This window comes from Pieris brassicae, chromosome 9 (genome assembly GCF_905147105.1).
Source record: "Pieris brassicae chromosome 9, ilPieBrab1.1, whole genome shotgun sequence".
NCBI classification, from domain to species: domain Eukaryota; kingdom Metazoa; phylum Arthropoda; class Insecta; order Lepidoptera; family Pieridae; genus Pieris; species Pieris brassicae.
This window is the reverse complement of record NC_059673.1, coordinates 14,170,936-14,198,086: the sequence shown is the minus strand read 5'-3', so window position 1 is coordinate 14,198,086 and position 27,151 is coordinate 14,170,936. Positions and strand designations below refer to the sequence as shown.

Here is a 27,151-nt window from a genome sequence, read left to right as displayed (position 1 = left end):
TGCGATAAAATATGACAATACCTGTATTATGTTTATCCTGTTTGCTGTTGATAGCCGGCGCCTCATTCACTTGTGCCATTTTTTTCACTTATCACCTGAAAATTTATTAAAATATCATAATATTATTCCTGTCCGTTTGCAACATCTGTAGTCATATTTTGTATACTTAGACTTCGAACACCGAAGAAAGCACTAAGTGTTCTGATCAAAACAAAATAATTATGACAAGTAAAGGTACAGAGCAGTGTTGGCCTAGTGGCTTCGGCGTGCGACTCTCATTCCTGGGGTCATAGGTTCGATCCCCGGCTGAACACCAATTGATTTTCTTTCTATGTGCGCATTTAATATTAGCTCGAACGGTAAAGGAAAATATCGTGAGGAAACTGGCTTGACTTAGACCCAAAAAGTCAACGGCGTGCGTCAGACACAGAAGGCTGATCACGTTCGATTAACAAATGATCATGAAACAGAAATCTGAGGCCCAGACCTAAAAACGTTGTAGCGCCATTGATTTATTTTAAATGTACAGAGATCCAAGACCACTAATTTCGTTTATATACCAAAGACCGAAGACATTTATATTTATTTAAACGACACCTTATCAGTGAAAATTTGCGAAAAAAACAGCATTCGATAGTGAAAAATACAATTGAAATGAAGTTACGATAAAATATGTATTAATTACAATACTTATTTACATATGTAAAATCTCATTAATTATGAAATGTCTCTTTAATAAAATGTTTTATATGTATATTATCTCAATGTACTTACTGGTATTAATTTATGGCGGTCCCTTACAAACACTATCACTAATCACTCCGAGGCTAGCACACAAGGTAACACGATTGGCATTCGACACTTGCAAATAACATTTGAATACTGTGCGACGCGCGCTGCTTACGCGGGAAGCCTGTGACGTGAAAAACAGTGTTGCCAGTACTTTGTTAGGAATTACCACATTATGGCTTAAGGTTGTAAATGTATGTTTCTATCTTCTACCTTTTATTATTCTATCCTCGACAAAACCTCAACGGAAAACCTAATTATAGTAGGACATTTTACTGATGTGTATTTTAAATTATTTTTTATTGTAAATTAGGTAAAACATATGACACTGAGAAAAATTTTCAGCCGTTCTGGAAGTGTCATGTTTGCGATATATTTAGGATATTCATTTCAAAGGCCCAAAGGTCAAGATCAAAATTTCATTTAAAACTAAGGCACAAACCTTTAAGAAGTCAATCGTCTTTCATATGGTATCTCCAGCATTTGTTTTAACTTTCAGTAAGACATGCCTACAATTAGCGAAAATTTAGAATCGAAACTTCGAATATTTTATATGCTGTGTTTCTCAAACATTCTCATTACGAAAGTAATTTTCCTATGTAAATATTTGATGTTCTAAATTATTACATAAAAAGTGCAGAATATTTGTTGTTGGCATCCCGCACAGCTTCACAATATGGATGCGCAGATGCCGAAATCCCCCGATCATAGATGATGCCATCCGAAAACAATATTAATGCCGCCAAAACATTTTCCGCGCCATTTTTATGCCTTCAAATAAATTTTCTTTGTTAGGATATACGGAGTTCACTTGTTTCAAATATAATTGTTCGTACTTTATCTAATCGCGTTAAGTCGTGATAAGATACTTGCTGGATTTCGCAGAAATATGGAGACGGATTAATTCTTATAGTAGTATAAAGGGGATGCCTAACCTTTTTTTTTTAAAACAAACCTTATGTTGTGTTAAACATATATTTACGTACTGTTGTGTATTTTTAGTACATAAAATAGGGATGCGGGTTGTTGTACTATTTCTACTTCCTGTCCTACGTTCTTGCTCTAGATTCGTAGGCTATTGTTCATATATACTAAAGGTTTTGATATTTCCTCTCGTAGCCTTATTCCTGTTCGTTCGTTCGTCGCATAAATAAAGTTTGTTAAAACTGTTTGACTTTTGTCTTATTTAATTAAAAAATATTTATCAAATGCTCATAACTAAAAAGGTGAACAAATTTTTATATTATAATATTTTAAAAACGTAGAAAATTAAACACTCATAATAAACGAAATGAACGAACATTCATACAAGATGGAACGTTTTAATGTTTTATTATAAAAAATTATGGTTTTTGTTTTTTATTTTTGTAATTATAAACTTAATAAATAGTTAATTTAAAAACGTACAATGCGCGTTTACAGTTCTTTGGCATTTAATATTATATATGTACATAAAGATATTGTACAAGATGTTTTAAAGTCCTGAATGGCCTTTTGGTGGAGCGGGGGCTGGCGCGGATGGTGTGGTTATTAGCCTTGCGCGGGCGCCTCTGTGGCCGCCGGCGCAGCCTCCTTGCTTTGCTTTGGTGGCCAGCCTTCAACCATTTTTTTAAGGAACGCTGTGAAACAGTTACACACAATTAGAACACGAAGAGGTGTTGATTAGTAGCCTATAGAGTGACTATAGTTGACATTCGTAGTACTTTCGGCAGGTGGTTGGAAAAAGTTCGCGAATATTTAGTAAAAAAACTAAAATGACTTCTGTTTATCTAATAACTGGACAACTTATAAGCCTCTCTCTTATACCACGCGACAACAATCTTGTGTTAATTAAGTATAATTAAGAGAAGCTTAAGTCTATTTAATTCAAAATATTATGAACTCAAAACATTTGTTGTTGTTCCATCCAATATTTTAATACATTTTAAAATTACATTAATTAAACGCGACAACCTACGGCCACTCTATAGTAAAGCGTGATGACATCGAAAACAAAAAACCTCTTTAGGCGCTGTTCACAACATTGAAAGCTGCACGTTGGGGAAAATACCCTTAAGACACCAAGCAAATTCCTACTCAGAAAAGCCTTTGCATATACATAAATATAGCGAATAAGACATCAACATGGCTTAAGAGTTCTAAGTTTCCAATTATTTAAATATTATAATAGATGGAATGGTAAGCTCTTAAAGATGCATGTATATACACGCAGTTAAAATATTTTTTTTTCTTCTTTAAAGAAGCTGCTGAACTTTTAAAAGCTTAATACACAAAGCGTTTGCTTGAAGCGTACATTTTCGTTTGACTTACGATCTTATAACTAAAGATATGACGGCAGGTACTTCCTTTACGCCATCACCTTTTTCAGGAATGCTGGAAAGGGACAACACATGAACACACAAACGCATCTGTCTCAGTGATGCTTTTGAAACGGTACTTCCAAATGGACAAAAGTGTAAGCTAATAACCAATGCGCGATTATCAAGAAAGAATATATATTTTTGATGGAACATGGATTTCATTTCTGGAAGTACCGTTCATTTGTTCAAAAACAAGGTGCAATTCTGTTTAAAGTATTCGTTTAACGATACCATTCTAAGCAATAATATATTCTATACAAAATACTATTAAATTATACTACAATTAAAAGTATATTTATAAATATATGTACAATAATTTCGTTTATTTTTCAATTTAAGTATTTAGTTAAATTATATATTTTCTGTGACTACGTATCAAAAATCAACACAGAGTACTCAGTTCAGTTGAGACTCAAAAAAGGGGATCATAAACACAATCTATGTTAACCATTTTCGAACTACATATTTGGATCTACAAATATTCAATTCACGAATTTAGAACAATAAACATTCTAATATACTTACATGCATATGGGATCATACCGTCGTCGTCTTCAGGATCCATGCAGTCCTTTACGACTTCCGCTACTTCGTCATCATTCAGCTTCTCACCTGTAGAAGTTATGTATGTGAAAAGACCATTGCAGCCAGATAAAAGATCATGTTTCCTTACTTATTTGCCACTATTTGGTAAATAATTCCAAAATCTCGAAGAGTATATGATTATATTCGGGCACGGTTGACTTCAATAATTAAAGTTGTTTTCTACTTCCGGTAATTTTATTTTAAAAAAATACTGTTCCTTCCGTAAACCGTATCGGCAATATAGAAGAAAATAACTTATTGTCATTGTAATGCTTACGAAAGAAGATTGTCAAAGTGATGGATGAATCATGCGCTTAGCGCTACAAAGTTTTGGAAGTGAGTCAACCCATTACGCAGACTCAGTGAAACCCGTTTCTGCAAAAAAATACTATTTACAAATATAAAAGTACCAACCTAAAGCTAGGAGTGTGTGTGTAAGTTCAGCACCAAGCATTAAACCGTTCTCGTTCTTGTCGTACAATTTAAGACATTCTAAGAAGTCTTCATAGACGCCCTGGTCTTTGTCTTTCTTGCACTGGGCGTAGATGGGAAGGAACTCTTCAACCTGAAATAATTCCGTCAATATACATTTGATTTAAAATTTACAATATGTTGTAATATGATTAGGTCATAAAACAAAAAGAATAAATCAAATGTCCATTTAAAAAAGAAAATTCGATACCATAAATCTCAAGTCAGATATACATTTAACTTTTTTAAGTTTCCTACCGTCCATTACAGATTTTTGATTTTGTTATAAAAAAATTAGAGGTGAGTTTGAAGATTAAAAATCTTTATATCTTATTGTTATAACTCACCGTAAGCATCTTCTCGCCCTTCTTCTTTGTACCGCCGAGTTTCTCGATCGTAGCCAGTGTGGGGTTTGAGTTGAGCGCCCTCAAGACGTCACCCAGGTTGATGGCATCAACTTTGCCGCTGCCATCGAAGTCGTAGATGGAGAAGGCGAAAGATGCCCCTGTTCAACAATCCCATTGATACATTTCTCTAAATCAAATCCAATTACCAACATGAATTCATTCATTAGTTATGATTACGTATTTGATTCAAAGAGTTAAAGCTTCTAGAAATGTTATTTCCAAATCGTAGCATTAAGGCAAGGCGACTTTTCTTTCAGTCCGCCTTTGATTTGTTCTGAGTCACTGTCTAATAATAAACACGATTGTCTGCCCTAATTCCATACATATATACCATACGTATGATATCTAAGATGAATAGCTTTTTCACGTATTGTTTAACGAAATAGCATTTAAGTTACCTCAAAGGATTATTAATAAATATTCAACGTAATCTTGACGCAATTCAGACAGCTGCTGCAGTTGATGGTTGACCTTGATATTGATATAATATTTATTAAAATACATAATACACCAGTATATGTATAACCGGAACAATAAACTATTCTGTTATCGTCCAATGTGTACTTATGCCAAAAAATGGCGCTCGAGCGATCTGAAATCCGAGTGGAGTTTCTCTGTTTGGGCGGACGGTATAGTTAGATCACGTGACGCAAGAAGATAATTTTGGAACACAGCGCGCGCATTGTACCACGTCACTAATTCGAACCCGGTAGCCTTTTATGAGAAACTGTATTAGCCATATTAACATGTGAATCAAATACCAAGTATAATTTATATTAGTAAATTTATTCGTTAGAATATAATAGTTAAGTTCCATGCAAGGTAATTTTACAAATAGTTGATCTGCTATTCGTAATGAAATTCGTACTTACTTTCGATGTCGTTTTTGCTGAGGTCGCTCTGAAAATAACCAAATGATTTTCGTTACTGTCGTTTCAAAATGTGTTGATGTGTGACAAAATTGTGTAATACACAATGTGTAATCTTAATCTTATCACAAATGCCTTGCTGTTCGCACATCACTTGCCGACGCACACGCATTTCCGGTCAGCGGAATAATCACATTGTGCACTATGCGTTGTGAACAGTCCATACCACTGAACTCCATGTCACTATTCACTGGTTGACTCACCATTTTGTGTTAGATGGTTCCCTCCCGGTCTTCACTGGCTGACGTTCAGACAAGAAGTGGAGCTCGGCAACTTTTCGCCTGACTGTTTTAACTGGCTCAGATGGCGCTCACGTCTGGATATTTGAGATTTAGCCCAGGAGTCGGCGATTGTGCTATTTTCGGTGGAGATGAACCATGCCCACGGTATTCTCAGACACGTACGGCTTTATACAGTTGGAGCGAGATGAAAACAGTTTTCACACTATACATCACACCTAAAGCTAAGCGAATCCCAATGGTAAATCTACATTTACGTGAAACTATTTCGATCGTATCCATGTCATACCTAGAGATATATATCGTTAAAAGGTGCGAACCACTCTTACCGTATTTATGATTGGGACAAATTCCTTACAAAAGTGCGCAATTAGTTACTTATCTAAATAAGTATTTGACTACGCTTTGCTTTAGTTAGATCTAGATTATATTAGTTAAAGTTGTGAGACGGTTATACGCAACGGGTTTAAAAGGCTAGTAATCAAATAAAACATATATTTGCGACGGCTAACATAAACCCTAATCATCATTAGATTTCATGTCGGAAGTAAATTCCTTCCATTGCGCAGAATGTACTAGAGCTTCATTGATGGTATTGAACTTCCAGATGACCGATCTAGTTGGAGTAGGGCTCCGCAGCTGTCTCTCATCCAACAAACTGGCAGCTCTACGCCTCGCCTCAGGTGAAAGAGGACAAACACCTCGACGTGAATCAGCAACACGAAATTCCTAAGAAATAATTTATTTTAACCAAAAATATAGGGGCTAAGAATAATTTCTAGTAAACATTGTAACGCTTGAACTAATTTAATATGATGGGTTTAATTGAATTAATTTACAGGGTCTATTTTATTAGCGCATATAGCTGAAGATCATTTAATTATTTATACTTAACAGTTCGTTCGTAACGAAAAGATCTTTTATTTTAGACTTCTAAAAAAATCTTGGTTTTGGAACTTACAGCAGATGACAATAACAAAATCTTATACAATTTACCCTTCGCTTGCCAGGAATCTTACGTCTCCACCACCAACTTCTCAGACAAGCCATAAGTCTAGCACCCTGAGTCTTACAGCGACGAACAATGCTACTCTTTTTGGACCCTAGGGCTGAGCTTGAGACACCCGAAACTGCAGCAAATTCTTTCTTTTTCTGGAAAATTCGTTAAAACTAAAATGTATGAAAGGACAATTTGAGTAACTAACCCAACTTAATCGGTTTAACCCAACGATGATAAATAACATTTGTCGTCGTCTTAAAACTAATATGCTGTGTGATCGAACCATATAGTGCAAAGAGCACTAGAACTAAGCTCGTTAACTATGATAACCATTAATAACACAGTAAAAGAATATTAGCAAAATAACAATTACAAACTTAGCCATAGACACACATAACCTTAAACAGGTTAAGTATGTAATATTAAAAAAAACATTATTTACCCCTATACAGGAGCTTAGAGACGTTAAAGAATATACCACTTCTTTTACTGGTGAGATGTCCTTTGAGGAGTCCCTAGTCATAAGTTCTATTTCTTGTAAATTAAGTCCTTTGGGATCCTGTAGAACTGGTTCCTCGTCGTCATCCGAGTACTGTTCAAAGTCACCTAAAAATAAATTTATTTAAGAAGTACAAGTACACACATGCTGTGTAAGATTGTATCAATAGCAGTTCTCTGGTCCTAATGTATTTATTTATGAGTATAATTAAAAAATCAGTTTACGTACGATTTAAACTCAAAAAGGCCTTTTCGTAACGAGCAAAGTCTTGTTTATTTATTGTTGCATCAACATTTGGCATCTGGCAAAGAAATATACAATTGTTTAGCACTATAATATGCTAATACCAAAACAAATATTTTTCTAAAAATATTCCACAATGGATTTTGTTTATAAAAAAAATTCTAACTAGGAGGTATCCATAATATTATAAAGAGAAAGTTTTGTTTAACATAGATTTTTTACTTTTTAAGTATAATAATGAATCATATAATAATCAAATAAACAGATTAAATTGTATTTTTATGTATGTCACGGGAATGTAACAAAATCAACAAATTAGCAAAACAAATCCCGTTAGTTTATAAATTCGCTAGGGAATTTATAAATGTGCGGATTTTGTTATATTTCGGTGACATATATACTAATGTGAAAAAACTATAATTAACAGTTTTTGTATTTGATTAAAAAAACTTTGATATGAATTGATTATTATTACTTAATATATGAGATAATAATATTCGTGAATAGTGATGGAATGTTTTCTACTAAGACGGTCTATTTTATGGTAATGATGACTTTTACTGTATTTTTTACGACACAGTATTTTCTTTTAAATATAGATCATAAATAGAACTTTCTGGCATCACTCTACTTTAAATAGGAAAGGGTAAATATTCTAGTATGTTCCGTCTTCCGAACCTTCGAATATGTTTCATCATGACGACTTGTATTCGGCAATATTTCTTCATTAGTTGCGTCGTCAAGAAATGAATAGCTGGAGGTAATCGTATCCGAAGATTCCTTCAAATCAGTTTCAAGAGTTTCATTACCAAATGCCGAATTCATGGCAGAGTCTACGAATGAGTCCATAATTTTTTTCATAGAAATCATAATTAGATTGTTTGGTTCGTTTTGCTCCAATACTGGTTCATTGAAACTCATATCTCGTTCCACGTCACTCATATCAAAAAGGTGTGTGATGAACATGGATGTAGACTTCGATTCGTCTGTGTCACCCTGTTTTAGGATTAAGATGCTATTAAACAAATTATATTTTAGTGATTAACGATCAGAGAACTTTTATCTTCTCTCATTGGCTTACAGATATTTTAAAAAGACTTTCAGAAATGTATTATAAATATAGATTTATCCATTGCAAAAGAAACCCAGAGGTTATATGTAATATTACTGATGATCAGGTAAATTCTCTTGTTGAAAACCTACAAAACAACAATAAAAAAATATACAAATGTAGAGATTTCTTGCACTGTCACAGAAGTTTGGTTTAATTCTGATTCGCCAGAATTAGAACTACAGTACAGTTATACATCTACTATTGTATAACTCGATTCTCACCTTCATTAAATCTCCTAAATACATTTCATAAAGTATTTAGATATGTAATTAACATGTAATTAACACTTACGATGAATTCTTCATCCCCTTGTCCAATCAAAGTGTGGTCGTTTGGACTCACAGAAATGCCTAAAATAAACAAATCATACTTACTGGATATTTTAGTTAAAGATTTAAATTCTACTTAATAATTATAAAAACATGACAATGACATTAAAATAAAAGGTCAAAAATAATTGTAGTTTTATTTGGAGACAAAACACGCTTACGCTTTGTATAAAGAAACAGATGTGAAGGTATACCAAATACAAAATATCTCAGTGGTAATTCATATATCAATAGAGTACACTACGATATCCGTATTTACGGAGAACGTACGGGGTATATGCAAAGTCCTACCAGCTATTGACCATGTATATAAAGATTCGTACCTGCTGCCTTTTGTGGTGTCGATGTTACAACCTTGCTTGGTGTTTTATATAATTTACTGTCAGTATATATGTTGACAGCTAACATTGGAAAAGCTTTATCTTCTTCGTTTGTTTCATCAATAGTGCATCGTCTTAATTTTGTTAGGCCCGACACGTATTGCCATGGTTCGCCTGAAATTTACATACAAGGTTAGAATCGTTTATTCTGAACCGCTTCGAAGATCTAGATTTAGATTCTAAGAACTGAAATCAGATAGATGCATTTCATCTTCGGGCGTCGAGGAAGAATACGCAATTACATCCGTATCACCTCGAGGACCTTCGTTCTACAATTCAGTGTTGTTTAAGGCAGTTTATGCCGCGCACCAGCACTGTGTGGAACCAGCTACCCACTGAAGTATTTCCGAACCGACTAATGGTCTTTCAAGAAAAGAGCGTACGAATTATAAAAAGACCGGCAACGCACACTCGAGCCCTCTGGCATGTAGTGTCTATGGGAATCGGTATCACTTAACATCAGATAATCTCGTGCCTGTTTGCCCCGCCTTATAAAAAAAAGAAATCGGATGTAAGTGATCGGAACCATCACCTGCCAGTGCGCCATTCATTATTTATCGCTGTTTGTAGGAAACCATCCAAGACCTACATATCTGTACAACTTACAAAACTTTGGTTTGAGAAAAATATGCCAAGAAACTGCGATATAAGCGAAACATAATGGTCCAAAGAAAGTATTATTTTGTGGTATCTATTATGTAATATGTATTCTAGTTACCAGAATCATGGGCTGCATTAGCAATTATATAGGCTTCATCTAGCACCTGTCGCACCAGATGAATAGCCATCACGGTGGCAGCCCGAGGGTCGCCTTGTTGGATCTCATCTAGACGAATAAATTTCGAAAAATAGTAAATTAAAATGTCTATCTCTTTAGTGGGGCCTTGAGTTTAGTTGTTGGCGAACCAGTTTATATATGCTAGCCTTTAGCGTTGATAGCATATGTGAGATTAATTCACCTACAATCTATTTGATATATCAGCAAAATATGCAGATGGGTTACCCTAACTCTCTAAGATTTAAATTTATATTCTTACCATCCTTATTTGTCATTTCAATATATTGTAGGTTTTATATAAGAAATATGATTGATCAGTGACAAACTATGACATTGTCATTTCTAAATGTGCAACAGGAAAAGAGGTTTCATATTAAATATTTATTATTTTGTCAGGTGGGGTGAACAGGCCGTTCATATCATTAGGGTTCCATCTCGGGTGGGCAGTAAATACGAATGCGATTTTTGTATGAAATCTCCTACAGCTGCCCGTTTCGCGAATGGTCTCAAAACACATTGTGCCATTTCCATCGTTACTCACGGCTATCCTTTAGATAAAAATATGTTTTAATAAAATTTTAACATAAGATTCTGGTTTTAATTTAGGGTTTGTGACTCGAGACGTATGACTCCAGTATGTTAAATTGTATAAGTACGTTTTGGTTGAGAGTTATTTTTAGTTTATCATTGCTAAATATTACGAAGACACAGCTACGAAAATCTCATTAGTAATCGATCAATATTTTTTCCTTTTAGTATATTTGTCCATTTGTATGTAGTTTCAAAAATTTTGACTCATATTTGTTATTTTTATTTCATAATTTCAGACGAGTTTGGTAACGCCCAGCCAAACCCAATAATATTCAACCTCGAACTATTTTTGAATGCTTCTCGATTGTACTCAATGTTATTTAGATATTAGGGAAGAATGCGCGTTGGCTAATACGTAATAAATCTAAAGGATTTTCAAACAAAGGATTTTTTTATAAAATTCTTTCCTTATTTATTTCTAGGTGGGATGGAAAGCGACGCTTTATTGTAAATTTCCCTACTTTGTCTAATAATATCGATCAGAATATGGATTCTAATTTAAGTTAACTTCATCGGATTTTGAAACTAAGTTACTGGGATTATGACTGCGAATTTCGGTACGAGTATTATATATATTTATAATTGATTAATATATATATATATATATATTAATCAATTACTTTTTTCCGATCACTATATTATAAATTGTATAAAGCGGTTATTAACCGTGCTGATTTATGTAGCCCCTTCAGAAGAGCGAGATTTCATTTAAAAGTTCTGGTTAGTAGACAGTTTGGTTCTAGTCGTAATCTGTCTAATCTCTGTTTGAGCATAAAAGAAACAAATAGATAATAATTTTGTTTAAATTAATTCACTTCTATGACCTCATTATTATAAACTAAACGTAGGTAAACAGTGGTATGGGTGAGTCGTAATTCTTTTAGTGGGAAGCAATCTATAAAGTAGGAAATGTTTATTGACGCCACACCCGACTCTATTTATAAAGTAAATTGTTCGCGACAGTACGCATACATTTAATTTTACACACAATATAGAATATTATTAGTAAGTACTCTAATATTTACTGCATAATGAACTAAGTAATATGTGACCAAGTTCCAAGTCGGAGATTAGTAATAATAATACATCCAATCTATCTATGATATGCCGATATGCTCTAATAAAGATTCAGCTCTTAATTATACTTCCCTTCGTTTTTCCTTAAGTTATTGTAAACATAGGAGCAAACAAACAAAGAAATCTTTGTTACGTACATAAATTTTATGTAAAAAAAACTTCAAATATTTTAAATATAATATTAAAATGGCTACCGAAATTGCGTAAAGTTACATTTACAGTTTAAAAATGTCACATTGTAAAGTATTGCTTCAAGGTACTTCACAATTCCAACAGAAACAATAGCTCTGGAGATTTCGCTGAGTCGTCATCTAACTGAACCAAATAGCCGTCACCATAGCAACGAGAGGCTGCAGCTTCGCAGGTTACGGCGCAGCGATCGATTTAATCCTATTTTAGGGCTGATATAGGAAGTTTTTAATATACGTCATAAAGCCATTTGAATTAAACCGATAATTTTGAACTAGACTTTTACAATGTTCAAGGTAATTTGAAAATAGGAAAAACTGAGGTCTCATATTGGAATATTAACCGTAATACATCCGAAATATTTAAATTGTTCTATTGTGTCGTTTAAGATATAATCGTAGCGAAAAGATTTGTTATATTATTAAGGCATTGTCGCCAGCCCTAAGAAAGAGTAAACTGCGAATGCGCCATGGAGGTTTTGCTCTCATTCAGAAAAACCTTCTCCGAGGGCACACGCGTCCACAAATGTTTAAATTTTAGATTAATATAAACACTATTAATATCTCTTTGTGCTAAATATTCTTAGTTTGATAATCCAATAATGCGAAGTAAGTTATTATTATTAGTCAATTATTTATTATTTGATAAATTCAAAATACATATCATACGTATAATTTAGTGATTTTTAATTACGGCTTTGTTTTTATTTGTGGGTATAAATTTAAAAATAGTTTAATAGAACATCTTCGTAATTTAATACCAAATGCGGATCGTATATTTGTAAACTGTAGCTAACTCGTTAAATCAGTAATTTTGCTATAGTTTTACGACTAAAGTTTAAAGCTAAGTGAATTGAATTGTCCATTAAAAAAGGAGTGGTTTTATATTACACTATGTTTTATTATTAAAAGGTTAGCGTGAAGGTCACAGACATGTCTGAAGATGAAACTAATAGTGAAGACCTGGTGCCGTTTGCATTCCAAATATTTCTGTGGAGACAAAGCACACCCTTCGTGCGACCAAAATTTGGAAAAGTCCACGATGCAGCTTGCATGGTAAGATTACAGTATCATATCCTATAAGTGTTTTAACACTAGCTGTGCCTCGCGAGAGGGAAATCCTTTAATGTGTTCGATGTGACAGCCTTTGACTTTCCAACACGCTTTTCCAAAAAGCTTTTTCTTACATGAGAATATCCCTAGAATAGCGCAGTTAACCAAACATATTTAAAAAAAAGAGTTGTTACATATAATGTTGCTTATCCTCAAAGATACATTTAAGAATACCCTATGTATAATACTGATTTAAAGAAAAAATACAATTGCAACGCAAATCCACGCTGTCAACATATCATTAATGGGGCTTTTGTATGCACTAAGCAATGTATTTAATGTGTTGTTGTTTATTGTCAACATGCAGTTCTGCCAACGAGCTCCTGGACATCACGTAAGTAAGCATTGAATAGTGCACAATTTTAATGATTTTTAAAACTTATTAAGGGCTTACTTTTTTCACCTAAAAAGATAAGCTTTTTTGGACATAATTGTATAATAATGATGCATTCCAAACACCATATAGTTTTCATGAAAAGCTTTATAAATAATGGAGGAATTATGAAAGGTGCAACGTATTTAAAGTTATTTCTATAAAGCTGAACTACCTAGCCCCCTGTGAATGTAAGTTATATTCACAATTCAGATGATATTTTGTAGACTTGTGGATGGCAACCCAGAGAAAAACTATTACGTCAATATATTGATACAATATCCAAATGTCACTGTCAACAGAATTCAAGATTTGGTGGCGGTGGTGCTCAATATTCAAAATCATGCCGCATTAATGATCAATGTTTACAAAATACAAATTCCGATATATGTTATTGTCTTTTCTTTTTCATGCTGAAAATAGGAGCTAAAAGAGGCTTGTAAGGTAAGTTAATTTTTTCAAAACAGTTTCACTTTACGTTCGAATACCGAGTGTACCGATAGTAATTCATTATTAAATACTTTTTTAGTCCTTCGAGAAAGTATTGGTACAAAATCTAAGATTTGGTCTGACCAACAGTCTCACAGAAGCAATTGAAAGTATTCCACGATGGCGTCTTATACAAGCGGCTTTGCCTCATGTAATGCATTCATTAGCTGCTTTACTACACAACAGGTGAATACAAATTACTTATCGTAAATATATTATAATCCCAAACAAAGTTTAAATCTAATCATTATGTAGATGAACATTAAAAAGTTTCTGGGTTTTACTCAGTATCACAACTGAATTGTGGACATTTTTAAAATAATAAAATTGATTTATTTCATTGGGTTACAAATTACCTGGTAATCAATTCTTTACTAGCTTTATACAAATTTTAGTTAAATAAATAATGTTCTTTCTAAATTTTTAGAGTAAAAGACAATATGCAATCTTTAGGAAATGTGGAGACAAAACTGTTGTATACATTACATTGGATCTTACTTGATGCTTCTGATGAGTGTGCTGACAATGATTATGAAAATGGGAAGTTTTTTTCTAACCCTTTTCACTATCTTTTCTCCATTCCAGCAATCACTGTAAGTTATAAAGATTCATATTTTCTCACGATAGCAACTTATAAATTATTCCTTAGCCGAAAGTATGTTAAGAAGCAAGCATTTGTGTCTTATGCATAATTTATTTTTCCATAATATTGCTTTTAAATTTAAATCTCAATTTCAGCTTTTTGTATTCCTTTTTGCCCCAATATCTCATCATTTGAAGGAGTCAGATTTTACTACAAACTATAGATTGGAGAATGGTTTAAAATTATGGCAAGCATTATGGGAATATAGGCATCCTGATGCTCCCTGCTTTACAACTCATGTTAAACCTAAACCAAAACCTTTTGGAGGGAAATATTCAAAGCGACAACAGCATGGTGATGTGTTTTTAGGGCGTAAGTTTCTTAATTTACTTTAAATGCCACAAAAGTATCTAGCAAAGCTATATTAAAGTTATTTGATGGTTTAATGACTCCTAAAAAATTTTAGGTAAATTTTCTAAAGAAGAAGGTATCATTAATAGCAGCCCTCCAAGTCAGAATATATCTATAAGCCAATCAGACGCCCCCTCAAAGCAAGCAAGTACCGAAGAGGAGCCATGGTTATCATCACCTAAAGATACAATATTTCCTGAAACAATACCAGAGGAAAGTTCCAGTACCGAAGAGGAACATGTGGTATTTATTTATTACATTTATTTCTATAATATGCACAAGCAACTAATGCAATCCATGGACATTTATGTTTTAGTTCAGTTGATGAATTCCCCACCTTTGAGGGAGAAGTACACTGTTTATAGTAGAACACATTAACAAAGTGTTAATATGATATTTTTTTTTACTGTTGGTACAAGTAGCGGCACGAAACTCTACTGCTGACCGCCGGCTGACCGTTATTGCGCAGAAGTAAAAAATAAGGTACCTGAGGGGGGCTAGCGGAATGAAGAGCGGGCGCGCGTAGCGTCGATTGGCTCTCCATTCGCATTCCGTCCCCGGCACCGATAAGACGCCCCGCGCACATCCCGTGTACAGTCGCGTCATTAATATTATTGTTACTGTTGTTACGTTTTGTTGTTTTTTGTTACGTTTGAATTCGTTAGTGTTTTGTTGTTTGTTATTTGTTTTTAAGTTTGTTTGTGACTTTAAAGTGAATATGCCTAGAACAAATACTGTTCTGAAAAGACAGGCCAGGAAAATGGTTTATGACGTGAATTGTTTTTTTAAAAAAGGGAATCTAACGAATTAATTGATTCTTTGAAACAAATCCAAAGTGAGATTGACGAAGCTACAAATACTTTGTTCAGTAATTCAGACAGCAACATTGTAAATTAGAGCCAGATAAAACAAACTGCCGAAATCATTGAGGCAAGAAACATAAAATTTAATAGTATAATCAGCGAATTAGGTAAAATCCAAAAAAGGATAGCAGAGTCAACAAAAACGTCAATTGCAACGGTAAGAAACATCTCCAATCAAGCCAAAAGTTCTGATTTGATCACAGTGTTCAGAACACCTGGCAAATAACGTTCCAGAACATAACCGGTTACAAATATCGACCAAGGATTAATAAAGAGAACCATTCATAACTTTCACAAGACAAATAATGAACTTCCTACCATCGGAAAGCTTAAAAAGCAGCTAGAAGATGACATAAATTTCAAAGGCTCAGAACGAAGTCTTCGGCGAATAGTTAGGAGTTTGGGATTTCGGTGGAAAAACACCGAAAAAAACCGGAAAGTGCTGATTGAGACTTCTAATAGACGTTTGCAACGTATCGAATATTTAAGGAAAATAAAGAAATGTCGCCAAGAGGGAAGCCTATTATTTATACAGACGAATCTTACGTAGATTCATCGCACTCTTCTTCAAAAGCCTGGACCGATGGTACTACTAAGGGGCTTAAGAAACCTATTTCGAAAGGAAAGCGAGTTGTCATTGTCCACGCAGGGTCTGATACTGGGTTTATACCTGCTATTTATATAAAGCTGGTAGTCGACAACGCGTCCTATCATAATAAGCAGTGGGATCGCGCACCAACCTCTAATTCTAAAAAAGCTAAAGACAGGCAGGCCTGGCTCACTGAAAAAGGTATACAGTACGAGGAAACACATTTGAAGCCTCAGTTATACAATTTAATAAAGATCAACAAAGATAAATTTAAAACATTTTCGATTGATCGAATCCTAGCTAAACGAGGTCATCAGGTACTGAGACAACCACCATACCACCCCGACCTAAATCCGATTGAAATGAAATGGCATGTAGGCAGCAAAAATATAAAATGGAGTGTCAGTAAATGTATAGACCTAATACAAGAAAAGGTTTTACTAATGGGTACATGGGATTGGCAAAAGTTGTGTAAAAAGGTGAAGGATATAGAAGAGCAATATGCAAAGAGTGATCATGTCGTGGATTTGGTAACAGAACAATTCATTATTCATGTCGATGGAGATAGTTCCGAGTATAGCAATGAAGATGACGCTAGTGCTGACGAACGAAGCAGTCCTGAGCCCGGGCCCTCAGTAAGCAAAAGGCCTTGTCGCAAGACCATTGAAGGCGTGATACCGTTCTCTGATTCAGATTAATAAAAAATGACAAATTAAAAGATAATGTTTTTATTTTTCTATATCCCATAAGCTTCTTAAAATATCTTAGGTCTTTTTTGGAAATACGTTCTATGTACAGACACTTTTTTACTGTCTTATTATATCAAATAGATAGGTAATATTACTTACATGCGCGACAGTAATCATGCGCAGCAGCTATCCTTCACATTTCGTTCAGCTTAATATCGTTATTTAGGTAATCATTAATCAAAGTGGCATATAATGTATTGCGTGCGCGACAGTACACATGCGCAGCAATCCCCTCCACGAATCGGCCAGCGCTAGACTTACGAGCCGCTGCCTATAACTAGTGTACATTTAAAATGTATGTCTATATTTACATTTATTTGCTCTAAACAAGATAACAGACTAGACTTATGAGTAGTACTCGTTAGCATTAAATACTGATTTCCTATTAATTTTTTTTTGGGGCATAAATTAATAAATCTGCTTACATAATACTTGAACGGTCCCATTATGTACTTTATTCCAATCTTTAGAGTTTTTGTCTTAAAATTTTTTATATTAATTTTGATAATAAGTTTTGTAATGAATTATCCTTAATATTCATGCAGTCAAAATCTATTATAAATATTGTTGTTTAGTATTGTTATTAGGTACCTAATACATAGAGTTCAGCCGGGACGTATACGGATTTGACTGTATTTTAAAAAAATCTACCGTAATATTATGGTGCATGATAATCTGGTAAACTTTTTCAAGTAACTGAATTTAGTATCAGCATTCTCTTTGTGTCTTAAATAAATAGATTACAAAAATATTCGATTTTAATGTATTTGCATTATGGTAAGAAACGTTATTACGCTTACACGTTGATATTTGATTCCGTTTTCAGTTTATATACCGTCTTCCATCCGAATCCAACTATGGTGGTCAAAATAAGGGTGCCTACACCGTGTACGCAGCGGACCCTAGCATATTTCAAATTCGGAAGCCGGATACTCCGAAACCCACATTGCCAGGAATAAAACCTCTTCCACAGATTACAAAAATGAGGTTAATTTTTAGTATTTAGTCATAATATTGCAATTATTTGTTGAAGTTTAAAAGTATATATTTTAATAAAAAAAAATTATAGAATGTCTCTGCTGTTTTATCGTCTTGAATATTGACCCCCGCAAAACTTCGGTCTGAAATAATGTGAGATAACCAGGAAATATTATATATGTCATACCTATTTAATTTTCTTAAGCAGTTTTTTTACTTTGATTCCATAACTATTAAAGTTTTTCAGTCTTATTAAACGTTGTTCACTGAATATACTAAATGAATCCTTCAAGTTCTGAAATTTTCGATTTGATAGAAAAATTTAACTTGAGTTTTTTATCCATTCTAAAATATGGTTAAAGTTCCTCAGATAAAGAATCACTGTCGGACAGTGGAGGACCTCCTCTCCTGAAAACACCGTCATCAGTTGAAAAGTCCCCTACAAAACCAACCAATGTAAGTGATGTAAAAATGTTAAACATTAATATGCTTAAAAAAACCTACAGACATATCTAAAGTAATTTGTCTCTGTATACCGCATTGTAATTGCAACTTAATAGAAAGGGACAAATTAACATCGGTTTTATTGGACTGATATATTTAAAAAAAAGACATAAGGTTGTTTCGACGTATTAAAAAAAGTTTTTAATTCTTTGATGTTAAATAAATCCCATCATATTTATATTTTAACATTGCTTTTACAAGGAATTTTTAATCCAGATCTAACCTCTAATAATCAGCTTTCTTCCCCTAAAAAACACCATCGCATCTTCTTCAACCTACTAACAAAATATCGAGCGCTATTTCGCTGACTTGGCATTTGATATTTTCAGGTATCAGCAGCAACAATACTGGATGTGGCAACTCTGCGTTGTCTGTTTTCTGCTCAGTGGCAGGAAGAGGGCGTTTATTGGGCGTTACATTATTTGTATAATCGGTAAATATTTTTATTAATTTTAAATCGATGAAAAAGTAAAACATTATTTACAAGTTCATTTCATAGTCTACATTTTTAATATACATATTTTCTAAACTAAATATTGTAGATCTCTCAATCTTGTTTATTTCTTGCGTAGAATATATGGTTAAGTACAAATATGCCAATGTTTGGCCTAGTAGCCGTCTATGCGACCTGGAGCAACAAATTAATACAAGGATAACACTAGAACTGTTAGTAAGTAGTATTAAAGACCTTCAGGCCGTTCCACCTAGATTTGTCGGAAAAATATATTAAATTAATGAAACGATTTAATAAAAAGAATGGTGCCGTTCGCAGCACCACCAAATGTTAACATAAAAAAACCGTCTAAAGACGAACACAACGTAACGTTCCGTAACTTTTTAATTTAGATTATTTTATAGAAAAATGTAGTCTTTGTGCAAAGACTTGTTCTATATTTCTGAAATGAAAGTTCTTTATCGGCGTTGGAAAAAAATTACCGTCACATTTTTCCGTTATGCGCCATCTTTTTCTTCTACCTACCACAGTTGAGTAGCAGAGAAACCATTAATAACAAAAATATATAATAACGATAACAATGATGGTAATAATTCTATTACAATTAATGACATTCTGTAATAATCTTAGTAGTGATAAGGTAAAATAAAATAAGCTGCATATAGTAGATCATTTTTAGAAAAATAAGGTCATACAAGAGTTTCACTTCTTACAAGTGTACACTAGCAGACGCACACAATTTTTTATTTATACATTTATTATTATATACACTCGTTGCATAAACAGTATAGTATAATGAGACTTAATAATACATATATTAAGGGGATGGGTGGCCCGTTTATTATTATTATCGCTTGAAAGTGATCTCGTCCAAATACGTAAGGAAAAAATATGGTAAAGTGTATCTTACTTTGTTCAGATTGCGCGACATATGCGACGATGTAACAAAACAAACGCATCCACGGAAACGTAGCAACTCCTTACCTATACCTAAAATAGAAGTATCTATATACCAAAGCTCGGATCTCAAAGACTCCTTGAAAAACTTCATAGAAATTCCTGAAACGAAAGAAATGCCGATAACAGAAGCTCCCTTTGCCCAATCACCTAAAATCGACGAAGATAATTTAATGATAAGACGTGCAAGTGAGAAGATAAAGCGGAAAATGAAAATGTCCGACCTAAAAGCATTTGTTGAGACAAAACTACTTTCGAAATCGGAGAAGGCCTTGGAGAAAATTGGCCAAGACGAACACAAGTTTAGTTTTCATACTGCCGTAAGAATGATCTCTGTAGATATTCTTTTTTCTAGATTTTTTATTCTTCCACTTTTTCTGGTTGGTAATTTTGTTTTCTTTATCAGGAGTACCATAGATCATTGGACAATACTGAAGATCGGCCGAATTCGGCTTTGGCGAGCAATTTCCCGTTGGGAACGAGATTGACTGGTGATATGCAGTGTAACCTTGTTAAAGGGAAAAGTATGCCGAGTCTTAGGTAAGATAATTCTTTAATTAATCAAGTGTATTATATGTAGTAGGGATTTTTCAAAGTTATAAAAACTAAAGCTTAAAATTATTTTCTAGGCGACTTAGTGTATTTACAACATACATAAAGGAGATTGCCCAAATCTGTGCCTATAAAAATAACTCGTACTTAAACTTTAATAGGTTTCAATATCAACTACCCTAGCAATTATCATAAAATTTTAAAATACCCTCAATGTTCTCCAATTTTTATTCCAATATTAAAATTTTGTTATAAGCGACCCATATAATGGGCATTCTCCTTTCGGTCGGAGCACAGCATGCTTACTTTAGTACACGGGTCATTTTCTATTTAAAAATATTTTTTCTCTTTCTCCTGTCTTTATGGTGCTTATTCTATATTTATGGATTAGCTGTCTCATTGACGAGCTAGCTTCGAATGGGTGAGTGACAGATATTTTCAAGGTAGAGCTTCGTTGGTAGACAGGTTTTGTTTGCTCCTAGATATTCTGAACATAGATTGTGTATAACGCCTTTTAGTACTGTGTTCTAAAGATTTCAGGTTTGATTAAATAAAAAATAAACAGTGACATAAGGGCCTGTGGAATTGTCTTAATTACACATTTCTTTATGCAAAATGCACCTTAATGTGCATTAACCTCGATAATTCGAATGTGAATTGAAACGAGGTGATTTTTCTGAAGAAAGCATCATGCTAAATGCTTTCTAGAAAACGTTTAAGGACTCTTAGTATTAACAATTGTATTTTATATATACTCAGGGTACAATAACAGTAGTATAGACGAAAAGTAGACAGTTTTTATAGCTAAACATAGTGTAATTAGAAATAAATAGTCTTAAAAATAAAACATAAAATATGTCAACGATAAATAACATACTGAGCGCTTTAAAATTAATATTTAAATATCCGTCATAGTTAATTCAAAGGAAACTCGTTCTCATTGAAGTTATAGTTTGATATGTTGGGTCATATTTGCATGAGCTTTTCAAAGCTTAAACAACTATAACGCATTCTCACATTTCTACACCTATAGGTGAAAAGTAGGACGCACCTACACGATAAACATCTAATGTCTCAAGTCAAAAGTTGATTACGTAATAGAACATTGTTTTTGTAGTAAAGAAAATCATGTTCAATATATTTACTATCAAATTAGAGGTAAGAAAATTATTAACAAATTTTACATTGAATAAAAATTTGTCTAATAAAGGCGTGTTTAATGTGATTGTATAAAAATTATTTATTATATATGTTGGTTATTCGCTTACTCAAAGGATTCGAGAGCTATCTCCAATTATAAGAAATGTTCTACTACCTAATTACTTGTAGCAAAATTGAGACGTAAACATTTAAAAAAGCAAGAGCGATGACCTTAAAGTCCCTTTTTGCAGATACATAGGGGAAGTTAAAACCGAGAGAGCCCATGGCTTCCCTTCATTTGCAACCTCGAATCTGCAGAAGAAGAAGAATCCTATTATAACGGTCACAGAGCACACGCCAACTCCATCGCCTGATTACTTATCAAAGACGAGACAGGTGAGTCACGCTTGTGATTTTTTAAGAGTCCTTAAAGGGTCATCAACACGTTCGCGAGAGTTTTTAATTGACATCAAAACAGGGTTATCAGTTTGACTTGTTAAAATTTTATAATGATGTAGTAGGATTTTTAGGCTTCCAAGCTAAATGAATTCTATATATATGTCACCGTAAAATTATAAATACCGTTAGGTTATAATCTATCTCGCGAGATTGTGTACTGTCGAAAGATTTTACGTATTATTATTCGGTAGATTGTAATCTATCGAAATTAAACCGTCAAATTACAATCTTAAAATTGTCAACTGTCCGAAGGCCTGATTGGTGGTTAACTGGACGTTGGTGAATAAGTTAAATTGTAAGCAGTACGTTGAGGTTTATAATCTTTCGGCAGTGCACGAACTCGCGAGATAGATTACAACCTAACGGTATTTACAATTTTACGGTGACAAATATAAAGTATAGGTATGTCAACAAATTTCTATATTATGTTCAAACTTAAGAGACAGTCCCAAGTTATATTATATGTTTTGACGATTTTTTGAAGTATCTAGGTAATTAAAACATGTAAATTAATTTCAGTTCGATATACTTATATATTATTATCTTCAGTGTTATTTTTTAGGGATCTTTAGAATCACAAATGGATTCAGTCAGTATACAAGGCTCCCAACACTTGCCGACCCCAGAAAGGAAGCCGAGCTTAACGCGATCTCAAACTGATTCAAACATTACATACATTGTGGAAGAGATACAGGAGGCGCCTGGGTCTACGCATTATATCACTAAAGATGGCGATATTGATTTGCAAGTGGTTTTGAAGGTATACTTAAAATTTATAGCAAACTTTGATAAACAGTGTTTTGCTGTATGCAAACAAACTTCGATATTTACATTATTTTGATACGTTTATGGAGGATGTGGAGTAATCTGTATGTTCTCGAACAATATAATAGTTTATTATAATCAAACTAATAGTAAAATAATTAGGATTGCAAACAATCACGATTCATTGTTGTGTGTGTTGCAATTTGACGGATTTGCTTACTTGGACTTAGATTTGGATACTGGAAAATAGTAGAGTTCTTGGCTTTTAATGGGCCGTTCAAGTATTACTAATTTACTGCAATTTACCCCCCCCCCCCCTCTCTTGTCAGCTAAAGTAAGCAAAGTTATTAAAAATAATGGTACATAAACGTAGAAAAGTAAATAATTACTGTTGACGGACCCAATCACCAAATAGGAAAATCAAAGACCCCCTACAGTGCTTACGTAATACTTGAACGGCCCCAAAGGCTTGCAAATAGATTACACTTGTGTTAATCTATTGGTTTATAGGCAGTATATTCGGTATCTACGATGGACAGTTTCTACATCACAATTCGAGTTATGGAAGTATTATTAAACTTGGTCGACACTTTGATGGAAATTGGTGTTCACAAAAACTGGCAAAATGATACGGCCCAAGACGCTCGACCAGAAACAGTTGATCCGTTAAGCGAGCTGAATAAAGAAAGTAAGGTGAGTGTTAATTTACAGATTAAAATTTTCCTGGAATTTTCACCAACTGAACCATATGGATTTACTGTAATAGGCCAAATAAATTACCCAACAACATGTTTTTGGTATCATGTCATTAATCTTTATATTCATAAACTAAAAAAAATATAATTCAAGACACGGTCTAAATTTTATACAATTTAAATTAATTTTACACGATTTTAATTAATTTTACGCAATTTCAATTAATTTTACACAATTATAATTAATTTTACACATTTTAAATAAATTTTTCACAATTTTAATTAATTTTACACATTTTAAATAAATTTTTCCCAATTTTAATTAATTTTACACGTTTTAAATTTTTCACAATTTTAATTAATTTTATACAATTTAATGTTTCACAATTTTCGCATTAATCATTACATAGATAGACATGGATCGGAGGACATAGGTGAATGTATTTTCTATCCCCCGAGATGTCCCAAAGGACATATTCAAAGTATTAATCACGGAAACGTGTATAAACGTGTTGCTGTAACCGATGTGATTTTGCCCTTTGAAAGATACACAATATAACTACAAATTATATATAAATAAAGAGTGATATTTTAGGAAAGAGACTCAGAAATGAGGTGCACGCACAGCCAAGAATCAACGAATGTAGAAGAAGGGAAAGACAAATCTCGTGATGACGAAAACTATGACTGTCCCTATTACATGATCATGCATATCATATTGAGGTCTGTTTAATCAGAAAATAGTATATTTTTTTATTTATAGGTATTTGTGATTTTAATACTCTCTATTGAAAGCAATATATTTGTTAATAAAAAAATCTTGAATTCATTTAGCGCCCATAGCAATACGATTTTCACCTTAATAATTACAAATTAGTGAAATAATTATTATTTTTCACTTGGAGCAGTAAATTTTCAAACATTTAGATTTTTTTAGTGACCGTATATAAAATAAATATATTGAATATATGGCAGGCTTTTACGACAATTGGGCTGCTCCCATGGCTGTACAACAGCCCTACGCGGCCCACAAGCAGAATCACTTAGAATCCAAGCTAGGAATTCTCTGCGATACCTGAGGTCGTCATGTGTCAATAAATTCGCTCAACGTCTAAAAGAAATGACGAAATTTTCACCCATACGAGAAGTATTGGACAATCTTCATGCAACTGTAGGGTTTTGTGCAGAACCGACTTTGGTTTCACCATTGAGTAAGTTATTTATTGACTATCTATACTTATAAAGCATGTTTTTTTTTTATTAAACGCACAAATTTCAGAAATTCTGGTTTGAATTGAATTTTTTTAAAGCATATTGTACATCATTTTATGCCTGCGGTTGTGACATACAAGAATTACACAATGTTCTGTTTAATAATGCGTTTACAATGTTGATGGGCGTGTACGTTGGTTGTGCAGGTGTGAACTGTTTTTACGCCACTGCAATCTGTATCTCTGGCGCATGCGTGCAGCTCTAACAGCTTGCTGTTGGTAATAGCTAAAGGGCTCTCCAAACCTTTACATTACATTGCAATGGGATGCATGTGGCCTGTTTAATGTAATGATTGAATATACGTTAGCCTATTTATATTTTGGACAATAATGTAACTAACATACCTATAAATAAATTATTAGTATTATATATAACACACTACGACCAATTTTGATGCGGGTTAAATTTGTTTGAACTTCTCAGAAATGGCCAATTATCGATCCTTTTGGATTTTTGTATCAGTAGGTCCCAAGCCCCAATCTGATAGTAATGTTTTCTTATATTATCTAGGTAAGAAAGAAAAAAAAAAGAATCTCAAACATCCCAATTGGCATAAGTCGACTAAAAGTACGCAATTTGTGTTGATATCCATGAACCATAAATTTATAGTACTAATAGCTACTTTAATATCATTTACATGATACATTAATAGAAAGTACATAGTACATATAGATTTAAAAATCTATAATTGAATACAAAAAATTCTAAATGCTATACTATACGACTGTTATATTTTAGGTCAACAAAAACGTAACGCATCTAAATCGCCAGACCTATGTCATTTACAAGCGCAGTACGCTACGAATTTTGGAGCGAACCAGGGATCGAATAAAACTATAGACTCTTTCGTCATAGAGACGGTGTTACGAGTACTTGTAACGAGATTTGCGCTCATGCATAAGGAACTTAAAATGCTTGATAACTCGGTAAGATCACTTTTACTTTATGAAAATCGATTACACGTTTATATGTCATTATATGAAATCATAATGGTAAATAGAGTTTATATGTTAAAAGGAAGAATTGGCTGCCCACAACACAGGGAATCCTAGGGAGAATCCAATGCCCCCACAGGCATTGGACTTTACTTTACCTAAAAATCCTCTATATTGCGTATATAAAGATTTTCTTTCTTAAAAAAAAAATTGTGTGTTATTCAGAAATTTTTCTCAAAATATGGATTTTTTTCTCTAGTTCTTCTTTCTCATCTGTACTAATATTATGAAGCCCAAAAGTTGAAGGCGGTTTAAAATATTTGTTGTAATATAAAAAATTTAATTGTATTAGATATCCGATTTATCGAAGAATACTTAAATAATGTCATATAATATAACGCGGGTGAATAATATCCGGAGATTTGGTCGTATTGCTTAAAAACCTGAACGTAATTTAGAAATATTATCTTAGGATTTTTTTACAGGCTTTATACTCAGAAGTACGTTTATTTCTAAGTTACGTACGTGAAGCGCACGGACACGAGTTCCGCCTGGTGGCCTTAAGTGGTCTTCTGGACACAGCCGAAAGGCCGGGAACTCAACAAAAGGATTCTAATATGCAGACTACAAGGGTTATAAGGTATATTTGATATCTAGTACGTGACATAACAACTAAAGACCGCTACAGTCATGTCTCTTACATAGAGCATGTTATCTACTTTGTCTACAAATAGTCCGTATTTAAATTATAAAGTGGCCAAGTTTTCGTTGATGTTCCGTGTTCTTTGACTCGGAAAAATGGTGTTACGATGGCTTGTTTTTCTCATACCTCTTCCGTACGAGTTTATTGCCGCTAAATAATTAACGTACAGTCTTGGAATCATTCATTTACGCCTGTATGATGCGTGACGGTCCTTATAATGTATGATACAGTTGCCTGTCTCTGTCGCATGCGTCACTTCAACATCTTTTATATGTTCTACTTCGATCGTATGCTCATGCGGAGAAAAACTTTTGTTACAGTTCTTCTGTCCCGTAAAGCTGTGTGCGTTGGCCTTTTTTTCCTTCCATGTCATGTGCTGACCATGTGTCATGTGTCATTGATAAATTAAGAATGCTCGTGTACAATTACTGATTTAAATTTTAAGGCACGGCTGGCGCGTTGCTGATGAAGATCGAGAGGCAGGAGAAGCGAGTGGAGGGGAAGAGAAATCCCACAAGAAGTTCACTTTTAAGAAGCGTAGTGCTTCCTCTACTGGAGCTCAGGTCAGGCTTAGATGATTATGTAGAT

At 33.5% G+C, this 27,151-nt stretch overlaps 3 protein-coding genes across 13 annotated transcripts in view; 1 reads left to right on the top strand and 2 right to left on the bottom strand.

Moving 5' to 3' along the window:
- Window positions 1–2,198: 2,198 nt before the first annotated feature.
- LOC123714085 (myosin light chain alkali) lies at window positions 2,199–5,876 on the bottom strand. Of its 2 annotated transcripts, XM_045668187.1 has the most exons (7): window positions 5,745–5,875; window positions 5,485–5,512; window positions 4,553–4,710; window positions 4,149–4,299; window positions 3,675–3,761; window positions 3,100–3,162; window positions 2,199–2,408 (listed from the first exon to the last, which is right to left on the bottom strand). In XM_045668187.1, the coding sequence occupies exons 1-6, from the start codon at window positions 5,745–5,747 to the stop codon at window positions 3,137–3,139; spliced, it is 453 nt and encodes a 150-aa protein (XP_045524143.1). In that variant the 5' UTR covers window positions 5,748–5,875; the 3' UTR covers window positions 2,199–2,408; window positions 3,100–3,136. The 2 variants fall into 2 exon arrangements, with proteins under 2 accessions (XP_045524143.1, XP_045524142.1); XM_045668186.1 differs by lacking the exon at window positions 3,100–3,162 and having other exon boundaries at window positions 5,745–5,876.
- A 384-nt stretch (window positions 5,877–6,260) lies between these two features.
- Window positions 6,261–10,440, bottom strand: LOC123714084. Its single transcript, XM_045668185.1, has 9 exons — window positions 10,383–10,440; window positions 10,064–10,171; window positions 9,289–9,459; window positions 8,928–8,986; window positions 8,201–8,518; window positions 7,508–7,580; window positions 7,259–7,386; window positions 6,777–6,932; window positions 6,261–6,509 (listed from the first exon to the last, which is right to left on the bottom strand). Exons 1-9 carry the CDS (start codon window positions 10,396–10,398, stop codon window positions 6,300–6,302), a joined length of 1,239 nt encoding a protein of 412 aa, XP_045524141.1. The 5' UTR covers window positions 10,399–10,440; the 3' UTR covers window positions 6,261–6,299.
- Window positions 10,441–12,480: 2,040 nt separating this feature from the next.
- Window positions 12,481–27,151, top strand: part of LOC123714722 (protein unc-80 homolog) — a 50,191-nt gene continuing 35,520 nt past the window's right edge. For 6 of the 10 annotated variants that reach the window (XM_045669149.1, XM_045669148.1, XM_045669147.1 and 3 more), the window contains exons 1-22: window positions 12,481–12,588; window positions 12,892–13,035; window positions 13,400–13,426; window positions 13,889–13,909; window positions 13,995–14,140; window positions 14,382–14,547; window positions 14,693–14,909; window positions 15,004–15,191; window positions 17,976–18,136; window positions 18,490–18,583; window positions 18,961–19,064; window positions 20,005–20,377; window positions 20,449–20,582; window positions 20,986–21,015; window positions 21,986–22,130; window positions 22,756–22,953; window positions 23,469–23,651; window positions 24,249–24,376; window positions 24,629–24,864; window positions 25,664–25,851; window positions 26,346–26,500; window positions 27,009–27,126. In XM_045669149.1, the coding sequence (XP_045525105.1) occupies window positions 12,913–13,035; window positions 13,400–13,426; window positions 13,889–13,909; window positions 13,995–14,140; window positions 14,382–14,547; window positions 14,693–14,909; window positions 15,004–15,191; window positions 17,976–18,136; window positions 18,490–18,583; window positions 18,961–19,064; window positions 20,005–20,377; window positions 20,449–20,582; window positions 20,986–21,015; window positions 21,986–22,130; window positions 22,756–22,953; window positions 23,469–23,651; window positions 24,249–24,376; window positions 24,629–24,864; window positions 25,664–25,851; window positions 26,346–26,500; window positions 27,009–27,126 (3,135 nt within the window). In that variant the 5' untranslated portion in view covers window positions 12,481–12,588; window positions 12,892–12,912. Of the gene's footprint in view, window positions 12,589–12,891; window positions 13,036–13,399; window positions 13,427–13,692; window positions 13,910–13,994; window positions 14,141–14,381; window positions 14,548–14,692; window positions 14,910–15,003; window positions 15,192–17,975; window positions 18,137–18,489; window positions 18,584–18,960; window positions 19,065–20,004; window positions 20,378–20,448; window positions 20,583–20,985; window positions 21,016–21,985; window positions 22,131–22,755; window positions 22,954–23,468; window positions 23,652–24,248; window positions 24,377–24,628; window positions 24,865–25,663; window positions 25,852–26,345; window positions 26,501–27,008; window positions 27,127–27,151 lie in introns of those variants that run through there. The other 4 variants (XM_045669144.1, XM_045669145.1, XM_045669146.1 and 1 more) reach the window with 4 other exon arrangements.

Excerpts from the sequence above, each read along its gene's own strand:
- LOC123714085 (XM_045668186.1), bottom strand. Across the intron at positions 4,711-5,484 it reads CAGCAAAAACGACATCGAAA|GGGCATCTTTCGCCTTCTCC; the intron begins GTAAGTACGAAT and ends ATTGTTGAACAG. Across the intron at positions 3,762-4,148 it reads ACACACACTCCTAGCTTTAG|GTGAGAAGCTGAATGATGAC; the intron begins GTTGGTACTTTT and ends TAACTTCTACAG.
- LOC123714084 (XM_045668185.1), bottom strand. Across the intron at positions 8,987-9,288 it reads GACACCACAAAAGGCAGCAG|GCATTTCTGTGAGTCCAAAC; the intron begins GTACGAATCTTT and ends TGTTTATTTTAG. Across the intron at positions 8,519-8,927 it reads AAGGGGATGAAGAATTCATC|GGTGACACAGACGAATCGAA; the intron begins GTAAGTGTTAAT and ends ATCCTAAAACAG.